This window comes from Agrilus planipennis, unplaced genomic scaffold (genome assembly GCF_000699045.2).
Source record: "Agrilus planipennis isolate EAB-ADULT unplaced genomic scaffold, Apla_2.0 scaffold53, whole genome shotgun sequence".
Lineage (NCBI taxonomy): Eukaryota > Metazoa > Arthropoda > Insecta > Coleoptera > Buprestidae > Agrilus > Agrilus planipennis.
This window is the reverse complement of record NW_020438880.1, coordinates 1,265,881-1,289,197: the sequence shown is the minus strand read 5'-3', so window position 1 is coordinate 1,289,197 and position 23,317 is coordinate 1,265,881. Positions and strand designations below refer to the sequence as shown.

At 34.7% G+C, this 23,317-nt stretch overlaps 1 protein-coding gene across 1 annotated transcript; it reads left to right on the top strand.

The window, feature by feature from the left end:
- Positions 1–2,411: 2,411 nt before the first annotated feature.
- Positions 2,412–3,827, top strand: LOC112906736. Its single transcript, XM_025981493.1, has 2 exons — positions 2,412–3,341; positions 3,389–3,827. The coding sequence occupies exons 1-2, from the start codon at positions 2,442–2,444 to the stop codon at positions 3,395–3,397; spliced, it is 909 nt and encodes a 302-aa protein (XP_025837278.1). The 5' UTR covers positions 2,412–2,441; the 3' UTR covers positions 3,398–3,827.
- Positions 3,828–23,317: the final 19,490 nt, after the last annotated feature.

The window sequence follows — 23,317 nt, the reverse complement described above, 5'->3', positions numbered from 1 at the left end:
GACTTTTTTGTAAACCCTTTTAAGATTTACAATATGTTAGTACATTATTTTGATCTATCTCGTGGGGTTCAGCCAGCGTTTGCAATATAAGCGCAAAAAATGTGTTTATTTACGACATCACATTAGAAACCTCTAAAATTATCAGTGTTTCCCTACTATATTATGCATGTATTATACATATAAACCTTCCTCTTAAATCACTCTAACTTTTAAAAAAAACCGCATCGAAATCCGTTGCGTAGTTTTAAAGATTTAAGCATACACAGGGACAGACAATGAGCATAAAATTCTGCACTTCTTTTCATTTTTGACCTTTAGGTATCATCATAAGGTTGTCAGTCCTAAAACTGATTGGACACGTACCTCCACTCTTTCCTATCCTGAGCTAATCTTCGCATTTCCTTCAAACTAAAACATCCCACATCCTTAACTATTTGCGAACAGTAATCTAATCTAGGTCTACCTCTACCCTTCCTAACACCCGTTTCTGCCTCTAATATGTTTCTGACTAGACCTTCATGCTTGAGAAAGCGCCTATTTCTTATTGACTTCCATAGAGTCCTCTGTTCTCCTATTCTTTCTAATTATTCTTCATTTCTAACCTTCTCTATCCACGATATCCTCATTATTCGCCTATAATACCACATTTCGAACACTTCTAACCTTTTATTTTCCGCCGCGCCCACTATCCACGTTTCGCACCCGTATAGCGCCGCGCTCCAAACATACACCATTAACAATCTTTCTCGAATTTCTAAATTAACCGTTCGCTAGCATAGAATTTACTTCTTTTTATTGAAGGCGACACGACCCGACGCTATCCTCTGCTTTATATTCCTACTACTCCTTCCGTCCTGACTTCTGATATCTAAAATCAGCCACTTCTTCTAATTTTTCATCTCCTATCTTTATATTCGCTCTTTCCCTATTTTTGTCCCTTGTATACCAGTATTTTTGTTTTACTTTTATTTATTTATACAGTACTGTTTTGTCAGTACTGCTTTCATTTTATTTATAGCTATCTCTAACTCCTCCTTGCTAGATGCAATACTGCTATATCATCTGCAAATCTAAGCATACTAATCTTTTGCCCCTGTATATCTATCCATACAGTTGCACTGTCATTAACGATGTTGATCGCGTCTTCGATGTATAGATTAAAAAGTAGCGGTGACAGTGTGCATCCCTGTCTGACTACCTTCCTAACATTTACTTTTCTGCGTTGCATCCCCTACTCTATAACTGCCTGTTACTCTTTACACAAATTAAGTATAATTCTTCTATCTTCAAAACTCATCCCTACATTTTTAAGTATATATAACATTTTGTCCCAGTTAACATTGTCAAAAGCTTTTCCTAAATCGACAAATCCTCTGTACGCACTCTTTCTTTTTTCTATCGTTTTCTCTATTGTTTCCTGTAAAGCTAGAATGAGCTCCCGCATTTTTCTATTTCTTCTAAACCCAAATTGATCTTCCCCTAATAGGACACCAGGTAAGCATACTGCAGTATTTATTATTTTACCTCCCTGTAAATTCACGACACAATGAAGGTTTTATAAATAAAGATAATTTTATTAATCCTAAAATGAAATTTTAGGCATTCTTTTACCCATACGAAACGGCAGTGATATTTTAATAAACAACAAGGAACAATGGTTGTTTTCGAAGGTACTATCATCTGATTTTCTCTTTTCTAGATAGAGTGTTGACGTAGGTAAGTGTGCGTACAGATCGTTAAGTTTCTATTCATTGATCATAATTTTCGTGAGTGATTAATAAGAGGCGGATAATCACCATTTCAAAGATCCATTAATAATCGACCATTATGTTCATTAAATTACGTTAACGCGGTTTCGTTATTTGAGTAATTACACTCCTTGTAAATGCTAGGCGTTATTAATTTGAAACTGATCGTGAAATGTTTAGAAATGATCTTCTGTATCTTGCCGCTTTACACTTAGTTAGGTAATTGAAAGGTGCAGACATTGATTTAATCCTGATGTTTCGGTATCAGCAATTTTCAAACTGTAATCACTTTACAATTTAAACGGTTTCTGTATTTGATGCAAAATTAACATACGTATGTCTCTATTCAATAATGGTATAATATGTTAAATACTATATTAATTTCAATCGATATTTATGTAGAGTTTAAATATATTAATAGACAGCAAAAGCTAAAAGCTCCGTTATCATACAATGTGTAACAAAAATTAATGCCGAGCTTTGGAGGGTGTAAACTAGATGCAATAAACAATTAGACGGTGAGTTCAGTAGCGTGGTTAATTGCAAAATTTTTTTTAGAAAATCACAATAAATTACAACCCAACGCCGGTCCTGTGCGTGAACTGGCAACATAAGCGTCTAATACTGAACAGCGCAGTACGATAAAAACTTTACAACTACATGAATGGAGAAGTAAACTATGCCGATTGTCGAATGTCTAAGATAAGCATTAACAATTTAATACTAGACATAAAGGAAAAGGTACATGAAAAAGGATCTAAATACAAAACAATAATCTACGAAGGATGGTCGGAGGAGGATATTTTAAATTACAACAATAAGTTAAAAGAATTAGGAAGACCAGAAAATTGGAACGGACTCAGAGAAAAGCTAAAAGCAGCGGTATGTATAAAGGAAATAAGGATTAATACAAGTATCCAGAAAAAGAAATGGTGGGATCAAGAATGTCACGCAGCAAAACTAGAGTTAAAGAAGACAAGGAAAAAATATATAGAAACAGGTGAACTGAAAACAGATTACTGTGAATGTAAAAAGAAATACAAAAAAATAATTGAGGATAAGAAACGACTGACATTGGAGAAAGACTGGTCAGAAGCAAGAAAGGACAAAACGGGAAAGAAGTTCTGGGAGTTAATAAACAAACAAAGAACAAAAAAAGAAGAGATAAGTAAAAAAATACATATGGTTGAATGGACTGAGCACTTTGCTAAACAAATGGGAGGAAAAGTAGTAGAAGAAACAAGACAGCTGGGTAAAGAAGAGAAAATAGAAAAAAATGAAGATCAAGAAATAACGCAAGAGGAAGTAGAACAAGTAATAAAGAAGCTGAAAAAGAAAAAGGCGGCTGGAGAAGATAAAATCACAAATGAAGCCTGGATATATGGTGGAAAGGAATTACAAGAGAACTTGCAAGGAATACTAAATAAAATATGGAATGGAGATGAAGATCTGCCTGAGGAATGGAAAATGGGAATAATAAAACCAATTTTCAAGAAAGGAGATAGACATAAACCGGAAAACTACAGAGGAATAACTCTTATGAACACAGGATATAAAATTTACGCGGAAATACTTAGGAAAAGATTAGAAAAGGAATTGGAAGACAAAAAAGCATTAGGAGAGACGCAGATGGGATATAGGAAAAATAAAGGAACTATTGACGCAATATACATAGTTAAAACGGCCATCGAAGAAGAAATAAAGAAAGAAAAAGGTGAAATTTTCCTCTTCTTTGCAGACATGAAAGGAGCTTTCGATAAGCTTAAAAGAGATACGATATGGAAGACCTTAGAAGAGCTAAATATAGAAAACAAATTAAAAGAGAGGATAAGAGAAATTTATGAGGAAACTTACTTTAAGATAGAAGTTAATGGGGAAAAATCAAAGATTATATCAATGAGAGAAGGCATAAGACAGGGGTGTCCACTGAGCACAGTACTTTTTAATGCAACATTTGCAAACTTAGAGAAGAAAATGAGCACAGCGCAAGAAGGAGGTATAGTAATCGGTAGAAAAAAAATTTGGTCAGTGTCATATGCAGATGACATAGTTTTATTAGCGAATAATGAAAGAGGAATGAGGGAAATGTTAACAAAATTCAACAAATACATAAAGGAAAGAGGGTTGGAATTAAATACAGACAAATCAAAAATTTTAAGAGGGAAGAAGGCAGGAGGAAGAAAGAAAAAGGTCGAATTCCAATGGAACGGAAAAACAATCGAAGAGGTTACAGAATTTAATTACTTAGGCTTCATATTACAGAGGAATAATGGAGTAGACAAGCACATTAAAAATCTGAAAAAGAAGGCATTAAGTGTAATGGGAAAAGTATGGGGAATAGGAGAAAGAAACTTAAGAGATTGCTGGAAAAAGAGAATGTTTCTTTTCGAGACACTAGTAGAAAGTATAATAATGTATGGGGCAGAAATCTGGGGATGGGAAGAGAGAAAAGAAATCGAAAGTATTCAGGACAGATATATTAAATGGACACTAAAGCTAGATAAGAGTACTCCGAGATACCTTCTTCAGGAAGAAACAAAATATGAAAAACTGACCATAAAATATTCAAAAAGGGCCTTAAAGTACGAAGAAAAAATATTAAATTCCGAAGGCAACGCAATACTAAAAGAATGTGTAAAAGTTAAGGACAAAATTGCGCTCTTGCAAAAGGAAGAAAAGAAAACCACAAGGGAAAGATGGAAAAAAGAAAGAAAGAATTTTTTAATGGAGAGAGGGTGGTCAATCAAACATTATATATGGAAGCTGGAAAATGAGAGAAATGTATGGAAGGAACTAGAAAACTTAACTAAAGATATTGACAAACAAAGAAGGAGAGAGAAAATGAGAAACATGAAATTCTCTCAAGAGTACAAGATATTATGGAAAGAAGGAGAAGAAAAACCTCATTATTTGAAAGATGAAGGAGTAAAGAGAAAAAACCACCTACAATTAACTGCAAGATTCAGATTCAAGGTATTAGGAGGAAGAAGAAAAGAAATTATGCAGATTATGTAAAAAGGAGCCAGAGACGCTTGAACATATTTTTGAGCGATGTGGGGAAACGGGAAGTTCTGCAAAAAGCTGGAAAGCTCAACCGGAAGGAGTAAACAACATGAAAAGGATGAGAGAAATCCTGTGGAAAAGAAAAATAGCAGGAGAAGAAAATTAATAAAAATGGAACGAAAGGATGGTCTAAATAAGATGAGAAAAATATGAATAAGGAGGTAAATAGCAGAAAAACGAGAAAGTAGAAAAGAGAAAATAAGTAAATGTAAATGTAACTGCACCTTGTATATATAAAACATAATGTTTTTAATAAAGCTATCTATCTATCTATCTATCTATCTATCTATCTATCTATCTACTAGACATAATGCTTAGATTAAATAAGTGTATTACAGGCAGCACTATGCAAATGTAGGAACGCAAAAGAAGGCAAAATTGTAAGTTATTTAAACTTTAATCGATAAATGACCATCATCTGGATGTTTTTATTAAGGACAATTTCTACACCATCATTGAGGTATTGTCAAGGTGCGTTACCTTTTTGCGGCTAATTGTAAGTACCTAAATCAAAAAAGTCTCCAAACATTTCGCACCACACATTTACCGGAAACAGTTCTTGAAATGGCGAAGCATGTACCACATGGGAGTTTGTGTACTCTACCAATAGTGATAATTGTGTAAATTCGAAATTCTGTCTCGCGTGAAGCAAATTTGTCTGTAAACAACAGTAGCATTTTGCTTTTGAAACAAACGACACAAATCCACTCGCGGCTGAAAATCAGTTTCAAGAAAGACTTGCACTCGCTGCAAAAGATACGGGTGCAGCAACTGTTTCTTTGAAAATTGTTACACTGACAACAAGAGGAGACAAAGTTCTCTGCTATTTCACGTGTACTATTTTGGATGATTGTCTTGTTTGAAATCGAGGATTTCGTCTCTATTAGTGATATGGTTCAACAACTGTTCTACAATGAGTGACCTACACTAGTGATTGATATTGTATTGTCATATTACTAAAGAATAATGGACTATTAGAGCTGGTTGAGTGCAGCGTTGTGAAATTATTTTAACAGTAATTTCATCATATTGAAATTCCTAGTAGTTAATAATAAATATTAATTTGAGTATATATAGTGCAATGAATTTTCAAATTTATATGTAATTTCAACTACGTTTTTCTCGAAAACGGTAAACCTTCGGATATACAAATATTTATTTAATTTCCATGTTTTATAGTGTTCTACCACCTAATACTGCAAGCTAAGCAGTTATTTCTGTTACACCTTGTGTATTGCCGCCATGAAAAGGACACAAGCTAGAGGCGAAGAAATGGTAATCCCTGTTACCCGCGAGAGTTCAGTGAACATCGAATTAAGGACTGATATTACTTTTATAGTCCCTATGGCCTTTTGCAATCTTATTACAATCTGTATACATGAATGCTCTTCGAGTTTCTCAAGCAGTTTTACCTACAGGTTTTTTTACACGAAATTATGAAAGAAGCCTATTTTCAACATATTTCCTAATTAATAACACAAGTTGTAAAAGCCAACTGGAGCAGATATTGGGAGGGGGAGGGAACAACCCTCGGCATTCCTTCTTTTGGCTAGGGGTTTGGTTGAATGTAATAAGGAGGTTAAAATTTTAAAGTACCTACCATGCTCGTCACTATAAAGTGGATGCAAAAACATTACTTTGATAGTAGAATGCAGATTCGGGGTATAGGGCCGTGGTCTAAGTGAACCATTTAGTCCAGACGTTTCGTCAGCTACTGCGGCTGACATCTTCAGTGGTAGTGCTGCGTTGACAACGTGAACGTAGATTGTATCTCGATGTCTCGACAGCGACTGGGTGACCCGTTCACGTTGTCAACGCAGCACTACCACCGAAGATGTCAGCCGCAGTAGCTGACGAAACGTCTGGACTGAATGGTTCACTTAGACCACGGCCCTATAGCCCGAATCTGCATTCTACTATGGATTCCGGCCGTGAAAGCCTCTGTTCTTATATTACATTGATAATAATAATTTTTGTTTGGTAAGGATGCATTCAACGCAACTGATGATACAAGCTTAATAAGGTAATCGTGTTCTTCTTGGCGTATGGGATTAGTTTGGAGGTCAAAAAGATGCTGGTGAATTTTTCAACTACAATTTTCAAATCTGAAATTGAATTTCATTGAAAATCAAACATCACTGTTGTATATCTATAATATCGTCTTTAAAATTGTTAGGTCTGAACCTTTCCGGACAAAAATATTTTAGTAATTTTTAACAATTTTAACACAATATCGACAATCTTGCAGTCCCAAATCATCATAAAAACTTTTTTTATTTATTTATCACTAATTACTTCAATATTTGTTCGTTTCTTAAAGGGTAGAAAAACAGTGTTACTTTTTGTGTATTTGTATATATANATAAATATTCAACATTGATAATTTAATAATATTTAGTATTAATTATATTAAATAATGATATTTTAATTTATATCAATAAATAATACATAGGGATAACTAACCTCAATTATATTGGAGCACTTAAAAAAGTATTTTAGCACAATTTTTTCACTAATATTCACAAATAGTAAATAATATTAATCCAAATATTCAATTTAAATCACTACTGAATATATTTTATTGCCACATATATAATTCGCACTTGTATGAAAATAAAACACGTGTTGTGACTGTAAAAACTAAAACCATGTGGATAAATATTATAAATAAATATGAAAACAGTGATCAGAGGCGACAAGCGTACCAACATGCGCGACTAAGAGAGGTTTTATTTCTATTTCGTTGGTAGCTTTTTTCCGAGACTTAATGAATTCGGTTGAGTGGGCAACTTCATCCTGTTAATTTTGTGTTACAGTGATGCGCGCGCATCTTGAAATTTCACTCTCATCAGTTTTTCATAACGCGCCTAAAGAAGTATAACTTCAAAAATGAAATTACAATTTTGAAAATGTCACTGATATGTTCTACTAGTTTTGTGAACGTTTCTTTCGTATTTTTATTTTAAAGTTGTATGGTGCACGGGTACAACTTGTTTTAGTTCCTCTCTCATTATTTTTAACAGATATATCTTACCAGATGATATCGTAAATTATGATGCCTTGCCTGGAAGAAACATTAAGGAATGCACTTCTGTAATTTTCCAGAGTCCAATTCGTTTGGCATTTATAGCATCCGATATTTGTCGAGATACTCGATACTTCTTATCGTTAGCAAATACCGACGTTCTTTACTACTTTACTACAATTCTGATAACGGTTGCGGTACTAAAACGTTGCAGCAGCGGTACATTTGTCTCGAACTACATATAGCCTGTTAGATCGAGAATATCGTAATAACGAAGTTGTAAAATTACCAAAAAATTTTTATTCAAAATTTATTTAAATTCTCTAACGTGCTTGAAGATATAAGAAACAATCTGTTATTTTAAGGAAGAAAGGAAATTTCAAAATTAAAAAGGAGCGCTGATTTTATGTTATAAATATTTATTTACGTAGATAAAGCCCAAGGGTCTCAATTTCAAATTAAATTTTGATTTGTTTATTAATCGATTTTAATAAGAAGGTTCTCAATTCCACAGTATGTTTTTGTTTGTTTTTTACGCGATTATTCTGCCAATTATGAACTTATTGTCATAATTCTTTTTTAGTTTGTTCATTCCTCAGAAGTGATCCCATATAAATTTTATCGAAATTGATTCAGTGCTGTTTGAAGAAATCAACAAAAACAAAAAATATCTACCACTACACACTAAAAATGGAAAAATAAAGTTAATTAAAAAAAAAACAAAAACCGATATCAAGACTATACAACTTACAAATTTAAACTAAAAAGTATATAATAATATTTAAATTACTTCAAAGCAAAGAGCATTAAAGAGCAACCGACNAAAATATCTACCACTACACACTAAAAATGGAAAAATAAAGTTAATTAAAAAAAAAACAAAAACCGATATCAAGACTATACAACTTACAAATTTAAACTAAAAAGTATATAATAATATTTAAATTACTTCAAAGCAAAGAGCATTAAAGAGCAACCGACGAAATTATTGATATTTATATATAGTCTTTTACAATTTATAATGTTATTTTTGGAGTGAGTATCAGCCAATGCAAAAATAACCCTAACAGTGCACCGATTCCAAAAATAATTGATTATAAATTGTATATAAGTAGGTATAATGTAAGTATCAACAATTTTGTCGATTGTTCTTTGCGATCATTATTCCTTTCTGAAACATCGATAAATGTAATGTGTAAGTTAAAGAATATATACAAAGTTTCAATTGAGAATTTTAATTGGTTGAAGTGACCTTCGTTTCGTCATAAAACCACGCGATATTGTTTTCACAATAATTTATGTTTGCTAATTCAGTTTATTCATTTGAAAATTAAAATTGATCGTGTAAAGTTCTGAAAATGTAAAATTTAATCTTTTAAAAGGGCTATTTTTTGGATTCCATAATTGTCGTGGTTGATGAAACCTGGGTGTTCTGCTTTATAACGGAAATCAAAGAGTACGTGAGTGTCATCATTCCTCTTCTACAAACAAACACATTACCTTATTGTTCGGACTTGACTCTTAATGAGTGCAACTTATTTCTATTATCATCATAAGGTCCTCAGTCCTAAGACTGGTTGGATACGCACCTCCACTCTTTCCTATCCTGAGCTAATTTTTGCATTTCTCTAAAACTAGAACAACCCATATCCTTAACTATTTGCGAATAGTAATCTAATCTAGGTCTACTTCTACCCCTCCTAACTCCTGTTTCTCCCTCTAATATGTCTCTGACTAGGCCTTCATGCCTGAGAAGGTGTCCTAGTAACCTATCTCGCCTATTTCTTATTGACTTCCATAGAGTCTTCTGTTCCCCTATTCTTTCTAATACGTCTTCATTACTATCTTAATCATTCGCCTGTAACTGTATCTGACCTCCTAGATACCTCACTTCTTCTAATTTTTCGTCTGCTATCTTTATAAACGCTGTTTCCCTAATTTTTCTTCCCTTGCGCACCATTATTTTTGTTTTACTTTTATTTATTTTCATACAATACTGTTTTGTAAATACCTCTTCTATTTTATTTAGAGCTATCTCTAGGTCCTCCTTGCTAGATGCTAATATTGCTATATCATCTGTAAATCTAAACATACTAATCTTTATATATGTCCCTGTTCGAGTCCTATTCATCAATTCGTTTCACTCAAAATTCAGTTTCGTTTTAACGTGTGCTTTTTTTGAAATAATAGTTTCTTTAAGAATCAAAATCTTTTGTTTCGATTTCGAGAAGGGTTTCTTTTGTACCTATGCGTAAAATAGTGTTATGGATGGCATTGTTATAAATCATAAAGTAAAAAGGTTAAAAAAATTGGTCAGGGTTGACAGCAAGAAGGCTGTCATAAATTCATATCTTGTAATGTGCAGGTCCATCGAGGACCCAAAGCGATTCATTTTATTGCCCCATAAATGTAAACTTTCACTCGAAACTGGGTCAGATGGTGAAATCTGGGACTATTGTCTCTACCAGAACTACCCCCAGTGGTAATGACCAATGAAGCTTGTCATCCATAATATTTAGGAAGGGACTCCTACACTCCACCCCCTTTATTTGCATAGTTAAGTTTATTTGAGTTAAGTTTTAAGTTTCTAAGAGACAGACACAGACAGACTCACGAGATTCAGATTCAGACTCAGATCATGTAAGCGAAAAGATTCAGATTCGTTCGATGTATATAGTGTAAATCAAGGTGTGCAGTACATGTAAGTGCAATATAAAATTCCACAAATTAAACGTCTATGGGTTATTATATCAAAACTAAATGCACCGCTAATTAGTTTTGGTGGTGCCGCTTTATTCTGCCCTACTGATAAGTATCAGCAGGATATTGCCAAAACGAGCCCTTACAAGGCGACGAAACAGTCCCTCTGTATCTATCCCTACAGTTGTAGGTACTGTCTTTAATGATGTTGATCGCGTCTTCGAAGTATAGATTAAAAAGTAGCGATGACAGTGTGCAACCTTGTCCGACTCCCAATATTTACTTCTCTACGTTGCAGCCCCAGCTCTATAACAGCCTGTTGCTCTCTATACAAACTAAGTGTCACTCTTCTATCTTTGTAACTCATCCCTACATTTTTAAGTATATTTAACATCTTGTGCAATTTAACATTGTCAGAAGCTTTTTCTAAATCTACAAATCCTCTGTACGCACTCTTTCCTCTTTCTATCCTTTTCTCTATGGTATTACTACGCGTAAAGCTAGAATGGCCTCCCGCGTTCCTCTGTTTCTTCTAAACCCAAATTGATCTTATCCTCTTTCTCTCCTCTCGTCCTTTTTTGCATCCTTCTCTGTACAATTCTAGTAAAGATTTTTGACGCAGGGGAAGTTAAGCTAATTGTTCGAAATGTCTCGCACCTATCCGCTTCATCTTTTTGCTGTCGATCAGACCATAAATCCTACACCGAAATGTAGCGACTTCCAAGTTGAGGTTGAACGGCACGCACCAAAAGTCCTGAAAATCATAAAAAATTTTCGTACCTAGTAAAAAATATGGAGAATTTTTCTACCAGTACCGCTGTACCGGTAGTCGTCTGTAATGTTTTTATTGATAAAGAAATACTGTAATAAGATATGGGAATGTCAACGAGTCATTATTTATAGGATAGATATACATATAATGTACTGTTACAATAGTTAATGACTGTTCACGATTGTGGTGGCTGGGTATGTATTATAGTTGATTGTTGGTTCGGTTACTTGCTGGAAATCATAAATGCCACCGTTTGTTTGTTGCGTCGGCCTGGTCGCAATGTCGACAGTTTATGTATGCGCACGTCCCTTTTTCTTATTAGGCTTGTGCAGCTAGCTCGTCGGCAGTCTGGCAGCGGCGTACAGCGAGCGCTACGAAACGGGAAATGTGTTCGCATTGAGAACAGCGTATTAGGACAAAAACACGTACCAGAACTGCCACTTTGCTACATATGAAAGAAATAAATTGTGCAAACGCAGGACGTTTTAAACAGATTCTGACGATGCTTTATGTCCTTCCGTATCGCATGCCATCATTGACGCTTTTACCTCTTCTTCTTCTAATCATACCATCAACATTGTCCCGTTATTAATGTCATTTATCCGAACCGTTACATTTTTACAGACTCATATGTTTTACGACACTCTGAACGGCCTTGGTCCTTAATGTAGATTAAAATTGCCTTTGAACGGTGTACGGTATGTTTTTAGGAGGAGTTGCAGGTGAGCTTATATGAGTATGACTGAAGGTGATTGAGAATGGACGCGGATTTGTGATTAAATGTCACGTTTCTTGAAAATGTTGTAGATAAACCTGAGCATGAACAATTTCAATGTGAATGAGTAGGCTTAAGACTATATAAGTGCCAAGATCCCTAAGGATATCTACAAGACCTTTTTGAACATTTTGGAATTCCACTAAAGTAGCAACTTATACTACAGGTGGCGTTTCTCACGCTGTTTGTAGTGTTTCATAAAACGTTGTCTTAAAGCAGCAGGTAGAGTACGTCTGTATTCTGTCTCCTGGGCTGCTCACCTTTGCTCAATTCTAGTTTTGCATTTTAATACGAGTGCCCACCCTACTCTTTGTGGTGGAACGCCGATTTTCACCCACACCATTCCTCCCCCCTCCACTCATACCTCTCCCCTTTCCCAGCATAAGGTGGAACACCGGTTTTCACCCACACCATTCCTCCCCCTAAAATACTCCCCTTCCCCACTCATACCTCTCCCCATTCTTAGTCTTCCCAACGAACTTTCCCTTGGGATGTACAACTTTCTGGTTAATCTCCCTACTCGAAGAGAGGTTTTAGTCGATAGACGCTTTGGCAAATCTGACACTACCCCCTTCAGGGAGTGTCTTTTGAAGATTTCCCCTCCTCAAGGAGAAATTAAATTAAAAAAGAGTCTGTATTCTGTCGAAATTGCCTCCGATGCGATGATGAGATCCAATAAGATCGAAATAGCAAATCACGTTTGAAGATTTCGATAGAATCAGGAACTTTTTGAACTCTGATTATCATTATGAAGTTTGAAAATATTGACCCATAACTGATTCAATCGCTTCAGAACTTTTTGTTTTATCGTTGAAAGTGTTTATTTCTTTTTTTTTTAACTAAGGCATAATGAAGGTTGTCATGGAAATAAGAAATTGTATGCTAATTTTTTCCCAAGTTTGTAAAATGCTAATTAAAATACATATTACATAACTTACTATCAACTCTCTGTTGTTGTGCACATTTGGAGTTATGCGATAATCTAGAAAAATGTTTACACATAGGTACTACACTAAACAAGAAAATCAAATGCAATTCTGTGGAGGTAAAACTAACCATTACAATAAAAAAATTCTCATATATAAAAATAAATTCTAAAATATGACTCAATTTCTAATCGAGGAAGACGCATTAGATGTTTTAATTTCTTAAACGTTTTTATGTGGACTTTTAGGAAAGAAGTGATGTTTGTGAAATGAAGTAAAACAATCGTAAATCGGTAAGTATGTCTGGGTAAAGAAAGTTTTATTGAACACAAAAAGCTTAGGTAAACTAGTTAAGACTACCAGAAGATTATTTTTCGTGACCTCTATAAATTAAAATGAAAAAATGCGAAGTTCTCAAAAATCTTCCCTTTTAGTAGGTTTGTAGGCATCAATCACCAATTATCAAAAAAAAAAAGATATTTTTGACTTTTCCATATTAATCTAATGAAATAGGTATGGAGGTATAACGCTAGTTGAAATTTAAAGTTCTAACTTTTTTGATTTCCAAGATAACTTTCTTGTCACTGTTTTTTTACTTAAATTTTCAACTTTGGTTCATCATCATAAGGTCGTCAGTCCTATGACTGGTTGGACACGTACCTCCACTTTTTCCTATCCTGAGCTAAACTTCGCATTTCACTAAAACTAGATCAACCCATATCCTTAACTATTTATGAACAGTAATCTAACCTAGGTCTATCTCTACCCCTCCTAACTCCTGTTTCTGCCTCTAATATGTCTCTGACTAGACCTTCATGTCTGAGAAGGTGTCCTACCAACCTGTCTCGCCTATGTATTATTGACTCCTATAGAGTCCTCTGTTCTCCTATTCTTGGGAGAAAAGAAATTAACATACTGGTTACCTACTGAAAAATATTAGCATTAGGGGTATATCACCTTTATAAAGTTGCCCTCCAAAAATAAGGTATTCAAAAAATTTAAGAAAATTGGCTTATTATTCCCAATAAAATATCGGCGCACCTTCGGTAGAACTGCAAGAGCTATTGTTTTATTAATTAAATAGATATCATTTTAACATGTACAAGTGTGCAAATTTAAAATTGTTGGCTTGTTTTGTTTCTTATAAACTTCTAATGAACTTTCTAGATCAATTACTCTGTAAAGTCATTATGGATAAACCTTGCGTTATACCATTCAAAGTTCAACTGATGCCTAAATTGTATGAGTTCGATTTGCTGTTAGTTTTTACTTTGATTATATATTTTTTTTGTGGTTCAGCAGATAGCTAAAATAACAAAATTAACAGCATTATCATCATCATCGTAGCCTCGTTAAACCGAAGATATCTCCTTCCTATTCTCAGCCAGTCTTCGAATTTCGTAAAAACCAGAACGTCCGAGTATTCCACATCCGTACCTAACTGTTTGCGAGCAATAACTTTATCTAACGCTTTCCCTATCCTTCTTTACTCTTGTTTTTGCTTTTGATATGTGTCCAACTAGTCCTTCATAGCTTAGAAGGGGCTCTATGACCTTCTCTTTTCTTTTCCCTATTCACTTCCACAACCTAAGCTCGCTCGCATTCAAAATTTACTTTTATGCCACGTCTGGAGCTTCTTCTCTATTTTATGTGTTCCTGTTCACACGATTAGACCAAGGAAATTAAAATTTAAGCAATTTTGCATAGTCAGTCGGGAATTTATCTACGACATAATTGCAGACAGATAATAATGTAGGAACTGTACAATACTATCGCGGTTCATTAAAGTCTCTTTGTTGATGGATGCTTTGATATGGACAGCCAAAGGCATCGGTATCTGCTGTTCCTGTTTCACATTGTTCTGGTTGCTGAGGTTGTTATTATTATTATGCGATTCAGGAAGCAACTAATTCATGATTCTTTTACAGCAACCGATAATGTTATAATAAGTGAGTATTGTAAAGGTTAGTATCGCATATGTAGTGTATAGGCAAAGCATATATGCAGTTAGTGTACGTATGCGCATACGTCGTTGTACGACAACGTTTCGTGGGAAAGTGTGACAGATGATCTCTTGTGTACCGTTCGTCTACCTTTTGCGGTCTAAAGTGTCTGCAGTTGCCGGTTATTGGTTGACTGACTATCGTGATTTTTATATTTTATGCATTTTTTTGTTTGATTTCAGCTAAAATGGGCTAGCCTTCTTACTGTTATACATTTTAAAGTGTTGGACCATTCAGTAAATCATTACGGTTTGAAAGAACAGGTTGAAACGTTTTTAATTCTTTTGCTTTATATATATATATATATATATATGAAGCTTTTTATAGGCTTTTGTAGATCTAGTTTACGGTAAAACTGAGAATTCTGGGTTTGGTCCTTGAATCCATGTGACATGTTTATCAGAGATGTTCGGATTTAATGCAGTTGGGAAAACTCTTTAGGTTTAAAGATGTTATTGTTCTGAAAATTAATTTTATCAGCCTTTGTTGGGGGATTTCGGTCTCTATATGTTGCAAAATACGTATTAAACATTTTGAGACGATAGCAAGGTTGTCCATTGGATGAGATTGGGGTTTTTCAAGGAGATAGATGGTAGCTGAGGAGATTTACATCTGAGTGTGGTTTTAGATGTCAGGTGGAAGATATTGACAAATATACGCTTGGGTTTTATTTGTTTTTTGCTCATGAAGATGCTCCGTGTGGTCACGGTCAAAACGCTGATTACCTCGATACATTATGAAGATCCATGTGAAGGTTAATTAACAAATGACACTTTCGTTTTGTCTACCTTCACAAATTTTATTGTATCAAAATTTATTGACAAAATAGTAGTCATCATCATAAGGTCGTCAGTCAGTCACTGATTGAACACGTACCTCAACTCTTTCCTATCCTGAGCTAAACTTCGTATTTCCCTAAAACTAGAACAACCCACATCCTTAACTATTTGCGAACAGTAATCTAACCTAGGTCTACCTCTACCCCTTCTAACTCCTGTTTCTGCCTCTAATATGTCTCTGACTAGACCTTCATGCCTGAGAAGGTGTCCTACCATCCTATCTCGCCTATTTCTTATTGACATCCATAGAGTTCTCTGTTCTCCTATTCTTTCTAATACCTCTTCATTTCTAACCTTTACTACGCACGTTATCCTCATCATTCGCCTATAACACCACATTTCGCTTCTAACCTTTTCTTTGTCCATGTTTCGCACCCGTACAACGCCGTGCTCCAAACATACACCTTTAACAACCTTTTCCGAATTTCAAAATTAACCGTTCGCGAGCATAGAAGTGACTTCTTTTTATTAAAGGCGACACGACCCTGCGCTATCCTATGTTTTATATCCCTACTACTTCTTCCGTCCTGACTTATCTGACTTTCTAGATATCTAAAATCAGTCACTTCTTCTAATTTTTCGTCTCCTATCTTTAATAGTAGTATCATTTGTTAATTCATCGCAAAAATTAGTTAGGAGTAGGGACGATGCTGATCTTTAGAAGATAAAAATAAGTAAATTGTCTCATAAATGAGTGTGAAACCTTGGAAAACAAGATGTGGGGTGGGTCTGGACTCGCATCACAGGAGGCAACTGCCAGTACAGATATTTATATCTAGTACCTAGTGGATAAAAATATGTGATTTATTTCAAAGTATCGAGTTATATCAGAACCAATTAGATCAGATAAATATTTTTCAAAAGTTTCTAAAATTAACTAATTTCCAGTCTTTTTGTTTAAACAAAAAAAAACGACAAATATGCAATTTTTTTCGGATCATATTGCTGTTAATATGCTTCGATCGGCACCTCAACGAAGTCAATATCATTTTTTGTTTACATATTTCTTTTATTGTGATGCTATATTTACTTTTAAATGTCAAAATATGTTGAAATCCGCGATTTTTATCATCGAACCCATTACAATAACTTGCCTATATACTGATAACTTAATTATAAACTGGCCATGGATTCCTACCTTTACTTTGTTTAGAAAAAATAAACTCATCCTTACAGTAGAGTTGTGCCCGACTGTAATGTCAAAACATCGTCTCCAGGAAGTCAAGAAATCGAATCTTTTTATGTAAACATTTTCCAAAAATACATACATATGTTGGTATATGTATACCTATTCCCATGTAGCGCGTTGCACAATTAGTCTCATATGCGCGAAAACTGTGACTGATGCTAATAGTCTCGCAAATTTACAATTTAGGCCAATGGTAAAAATTTCGTTTGTAATGGCAACAAATACAGATACAACGTAACATTTTTAAATCTACAATTTCTTTAAACGGTCCTATTACAAGTGTGGGGCACATAACACCAGGGGCATTTAACTCTCTGAGACATTTTACTCCCGGATATGGACACATAGATTATATAAATGGGAAGATATCCTATACAGTCTTTATCTTTATGCTGTGGTTCTAGCGTCACCCTAAGGACCGGCGATATTTTGACGTAATAACCAAATGCCATTATTCACCAGGTATGTAACATATGTACCTATATGTAAATATTAAAACAAGCGAAAAATTTCTGACTTAAGTTAAAATTTAATAATGAATAATAATCGATTATTAGTCCAAACATTAGGCTACAAATCGCAACAAGAAAATTAAATAAAGGGTTGGTGATCTGAAAGTCTGCCATTTTCGAGAAAAACGTATTTAAAATACAGGCAAGGGCAATGCAATGCCGCATTGAATCAGCTGCTGTTTGGCAGCATTTCTTTTGTATTGTTATACTGATTGTATTCATGTATTGTTAGCTATTTGTTACATTAGATTAAGTGTGATTGACGATGTTAATGTTTGCAGTCTAGAGAATTACACACAATTGAAATCATTAGAAGTAGGTCAGTGTGTCAGTGTAATAGATCAGTGCAGAATAATTATTGCATTTACCAATACGTGAGTTCTAGGCGAACATTTTCCTAGACGCCGAATTGGACTTAAGGGTCCTGTACCCTTTTCGACGCGCAGCCCTGATCTAAATCCGTTTGAAATATTTGTGTAGAGTACGAAACAACGTATCAAACACCAATGGAGTAGGTTAATGATTTACACGATTCTGTATGATCGCTGCAAATTAAGTCCGTCAAATGTCGGATGTTTTTACGCGACTCATAATGATTTTTGCAGTGTACGTACGTATGTGTGATTGACGAAATTTATGTGTGTGTAGGTGTTGTAATTAATTTTGCTATTGGGAGAAAGGGCTATTGGCGAACCACCCATAACAGAAGTAACGCGCCTTGGCGGTACGTCAGTGGTTGTTTGGTAATTTAATAAAATTACTATTACCTGTCCGAAGGACATTAATTTACCTTAAAGTTAACATATAACGTTAATTTTTCCATTCTTTTGTATTCTTATGTTTATATCATGTCGAGGTGTACTTAAGTAGCACTGCATATTATCAGCGATGAAGAAAGTAGTTAATTAATTAATTGTTATCGCAATGGGCGTCTAAAGATTATCACATGTGGTAGCATGGCATCTAAAAACGATCTTTTAAAGTACTTATTTTCTGTAAATAAAACTTTCACTTTGTCAAAACTGGGAATATGACCACGTGGTTTTTAATGGCTATAATAATTTATTATTTTATTCGTTCATAAAGCTGTCTTTCTGTTTAGTTTTTAAGTATTTATTATTTTAAGGCATCCTTGTTGTTGAATTTTAATATTTTACAAGAATATGTACCTATTGCAAACATCGATTATTCATAAACAACATATAACTAACTAAAAGAATCTAGTAAGTGTCCACTACAATTCAATTTTGTTTAAATATCGTTTATATATATTTAAGCCTTGATAAAGCCTCCCAACAAGAGGCGAAACGTTGGTGATGGTTCTATAACCCAATAAAGACATTACTACCGTCTTTGGTCTTGAATTTTTTTTCATACTAGAACTATAAAAAAAATAGCGAATTGTTGATATTTATTTCGTTGGTCGTTCTACAAGCGTCACTCTATACATTTTTTATCGATGGAGTTGCTTAGTTGTTATCGCAATTTCTCTATACGTTACCAATCACGCCCAGGGCCGGCTTCGGATTGCAACTTCATCTGGTTTCCTACAATTTCTTTTGTCCATTAATCGCGCTGCTTTACTCGCCATGCGATTACCTATTGCATCTAGTTATTAACCTCTAAAACTTGCTACTTATTTCGTAGATGAAGTGATGAAGAGTTGATAGCAGAATACTAAAACCAAGTTTTACTGAAGTTTTACAATTTCGGTGGAGGCGCTGGGACAAATAGTCTGTATCATATAAAAATATTAGCAATTATTACAACTTTGTCAGAAAATCTAATGGAGCACGGAGCTTCATCATAAAATATGAGCGGGGCTAGAGACTTTTCACATACGAGAAACAATCGCTTATTTGTTTTCTTAAATGTTTACACTTTATTCTTTTCATGCATTTTCCGATGTTCTCTTTATTAGAAAATACAACACGTATTATAGTTAAATATTGTTGTTGAAGGCAACATATTGTTGGAATAGAGACAGAATATACAAAATTGTTCATCATTTGGTTTTATTCCTTTTGTTGTCTGCAACAGCTAACTGCCATTCGATTCCAATCAGCCCCACGATTATACTACTTCTCTCTGAATGAAAACAATACTCACATTGTTCCTTCCAAGATAATACGCTCCTTTGAAGTTGAAGGCTTTTTAGGTCAGAACAATTTCTAGAAATAAAGGCCTCTGTTATATGTATATTGATATATACTGTAAAGCTGGCGATGAATACAAAAGACGAAGAAGCCTTTATACACTTTTGCAGTCTTTGATCTTAATTTAGATAACGTTTAACGCGCTGAGAAATATCATAAATAACTTATTGTAACAGACTATCTAGTACACTTATATATGGATATCTACTTGCTGAAATATATTTAAATGGACCTTGCTGAAGCATACGTAATCCTAAAATGTAGCACTGTACTACAGATGGCGTTTACAGCGTATTTTCTAAAACGCACTGTTAAGGCATCAGGTAAAAGTTGGTCTGTGTTTTGTTCTGTTTTGTTAATCGCACTTACATTACTATGTCATGGCTCCTTAATGAAAGAAATTATTCCCATTTTTTAGAATTTCACCAACACCTCACACAATTTTTTTTTTTTGAGGACAGGAAAACAATTCTGTGAGATGCTGTGTACTTAATCTAACCTCTACAGTTAATCCTGAAGGCATGCAGGGACCTTTCCAATAGCAAACAAAGTCATTATTCGACACAGGTGTTTTTACAAATCTGTTCAGCTAAGCAGCAGTTGCGTTGAGTTATGGCTATCAATTTTGCAGGTGAAGAAGCTGTAGACAAGCAGTTTTTGACCTGTCACAAGTCACTTTTGGCTGCAGTTTTAGATTTACGACTAGAAAATTTTTGTAGTAGGGTACCTATTTATCATCATCATAAGGTTGTCAGTCCGAAGACTGGTTGGACACGTACCTCCACTCTTTCCTATCCTGAGCTAATCTTCGCATTTCCCTAAAACTAGAACAACCCACACCTAGGTCTACCTCTACCCCTCCTAACTCCTGTTTCTGCCTCTAATATGTCTCGGACTAGACCTTCATGTCTGAGAAAGGTGTCCTACTAACCTATATTTTATTGACTTCCATACAGTCCTCTGGTCTCCTAGTTATTGTTATTATTTTGGTGGGATGTTTTTGAGAAAGTAGTTAAAAATATTTCTTAAAAGTGAAGAAAAGTATTTTTCCTTCGTCTAATATACATATATATATGTATTATAGTCAAACCTCGAAGCTCCGGCATTCCTAGATTTGACTGGTCAATCCTCAGGTCTGACTTAAAGTCTTAGTTAAAGCCTAAATAAATGACGTTTTTCGGCCATTAACTAAGAATTTACATTAAACCTAGGAGAATTTGATTTGGTCAAGCGAACGTCGAAATTCAGTTTTTTTTAATCGAAATTTGACTAGTCAAAAATTCAATGGAATGTCTTAGTTTCTTGGATTAGGTATAATAAAACGAGACAGAGATACTGTAAAGACGTTTTCTTTAGCTGATTCTATCTCACAGATTATCTGCTCATACATCTGTTTGTTTCTTCTATGAAACGAACACTTATCTTTATTCAAATTAGTATTTTTTAAAACATCGAGATACCTGTAGGTCTTTCAGAAATTAAATGAGAGACCATTAAGACCAAGTTTGAAGTAAATCTGACCACAAATATGTTCCATTTAAACATTGCAACTCCATTTTTAACAAATGAAAGGCTAGACTGATGATTTGACTGATAGATTTTTCGTTTTGCTGTCAGTTGCGTTTTGCTATTCCATGTCAGTTACATTTTCTTATACCACGTTTTATGTCCAGAACGGGATAAAACAAAGTATCGTATGTCCATCTCTTGGTTCTAAGCTACCACCAATGTTCAGCCATATCGGTTCAGCCGTTCTTGCGTTATAGATAGTGTAACTAACACGACTTTCTTTTATATATATATAGATTATGAGCCAAATACATCCGACTTCGGTTATTGATGGTTCAAGTCTGAATCGTAAACCGTGATCATCCTTATAGTGTGGATCCAGCCTAACTGCGCTTCTACTGACCGTACCGTATAATGTATACGTAGGCATATTTGATCTGACCGTAACCGAACCGTGATCAGACCGTGATTTGACCGACAGTATAAATCGGGCTTTACGCTGTGTGTATCTATTGCGGTGAAAACTCGTAACAAAACATTTTGCTTGCGTTACATAATCTTCTCGTGGTTATTTCGGTTTACAATTGTATTAAATTAAAGCGTCCAGCATTTACTGAGAAAATTGAGCAGGATCCTTCATTATAAACTTAAAGCTCTAGCTCGGTGAATTCGTAATCCGTAACAGATGAGACAAACGTTATTTCAAAGTCGTTATCGTGCATCTTAAGTGCAAAAGACGAATAATAAATCCTTTTGATGTCGAGTGGGTTTTCTCTGAAAAACGGTCGCCAAGGATAAATTTGATGTTTTCCTTGCACTAGTCGCTCGTTCTAGGATAGAATCCGGTCTGCCTTGTGGGGATTGTATGTAACCGAGTTTATTCCCAACCGGCCGTATCTACGTAAAAGACGATTTTCTGAATGAGATGAGGACTTATTTGCATGCTTGAAATCTCCAAAGGAAAACTTTATAAAAGAGTTGCAATCGTCAGCGGTTTGTTCCAATAGTACACCATTGAAACGAAACCAATTTAATTTTCAACGGCGCACATTGTGTGCATTTGATACCGTCTGTGGTACAATCAGAGTATTCTGACTTAATACTAAAAGGAATATACACAACTGTTTCCATTTATATGTATTAAAAGTTAACCAGCTCCGAGAGGTACTCTTGATGGTAGCCTTTGGAAGAAACAACTGTCGAACCTTCATTGAAAATAAACAAGTTCTTTGGTGTCGTGGAAAATCCGGTTGAAACGAAGTTTCTTACGATATTAGAAAAATATTAATTATAAATTTTGGTCAAGGTATTTTGTAAAAGAAATGACAAATATCTAACTTATGCATTCCGCAAGCGCTGCCTGCTCAGTACCCACAATATTTCGGAATGGCAATTTTCAGATTGTCAGTTGCTACCACATAATATGTTAGATTTTGAAACTTTTTATAATGACTCCTATTGGATATATGCATCAGATTGCAGACAAATATAGTCTACCTCCTCAGGTCTTTTCCTCTAGCTGAAAACATTAGGTGAAAGGGAGAGAGATGTCTACTAACATGTTCAATGTTTGGCTACTGTAGTGAGACTCTGGAAAATTTCTCTGGACCTAGGAAATTTAGAGCCAGCTTAAAGAAAAAGTGGTTTTTGTGTCAAATGAATTGTTAGAACCCAGTCGCTGTCGAGATATAATCTACTTTCACGTTGTCAACGCAGCACTACCACTGAGGATGTCAGCCGCAGTAGCTGGTGAAACGTCTGGACAGAATAGTTCACTTAGACTACGGCCCTATAGCCCGAATCTTCATTCTACTAAATGAATTGTTGTTTAAAAGCTATTATAAAACTAAGAATTTACTATCTTTGCTGGTTAGTTTCTTGGGAAAGTTTTTTACTTTTTTAATTTATTAATTGTAAATTAAATCTTCGTATAGGGTTATGCAATGACAAATCTCTGCTTCTCTGCCTGTTCATAGTTTCTATATTTCTTTCCACTTCTTAAAAACATTGATCGTCACTGTTACAGTTTATCTGGAGCTCCATCCCTGATTGTATAGCAAAGCCCATAGTTAACAGTGGAATCAAGTAGATAAGCAATGA

Coding starts and splice junctions, on each gene's coding strand:
- LOC112906736 (XM_025981493.1), top strand. CDS start 2,442: ATGTCTAAGATAAGCATTAACAATTTAATACTAGACATAAAGGAAAAG.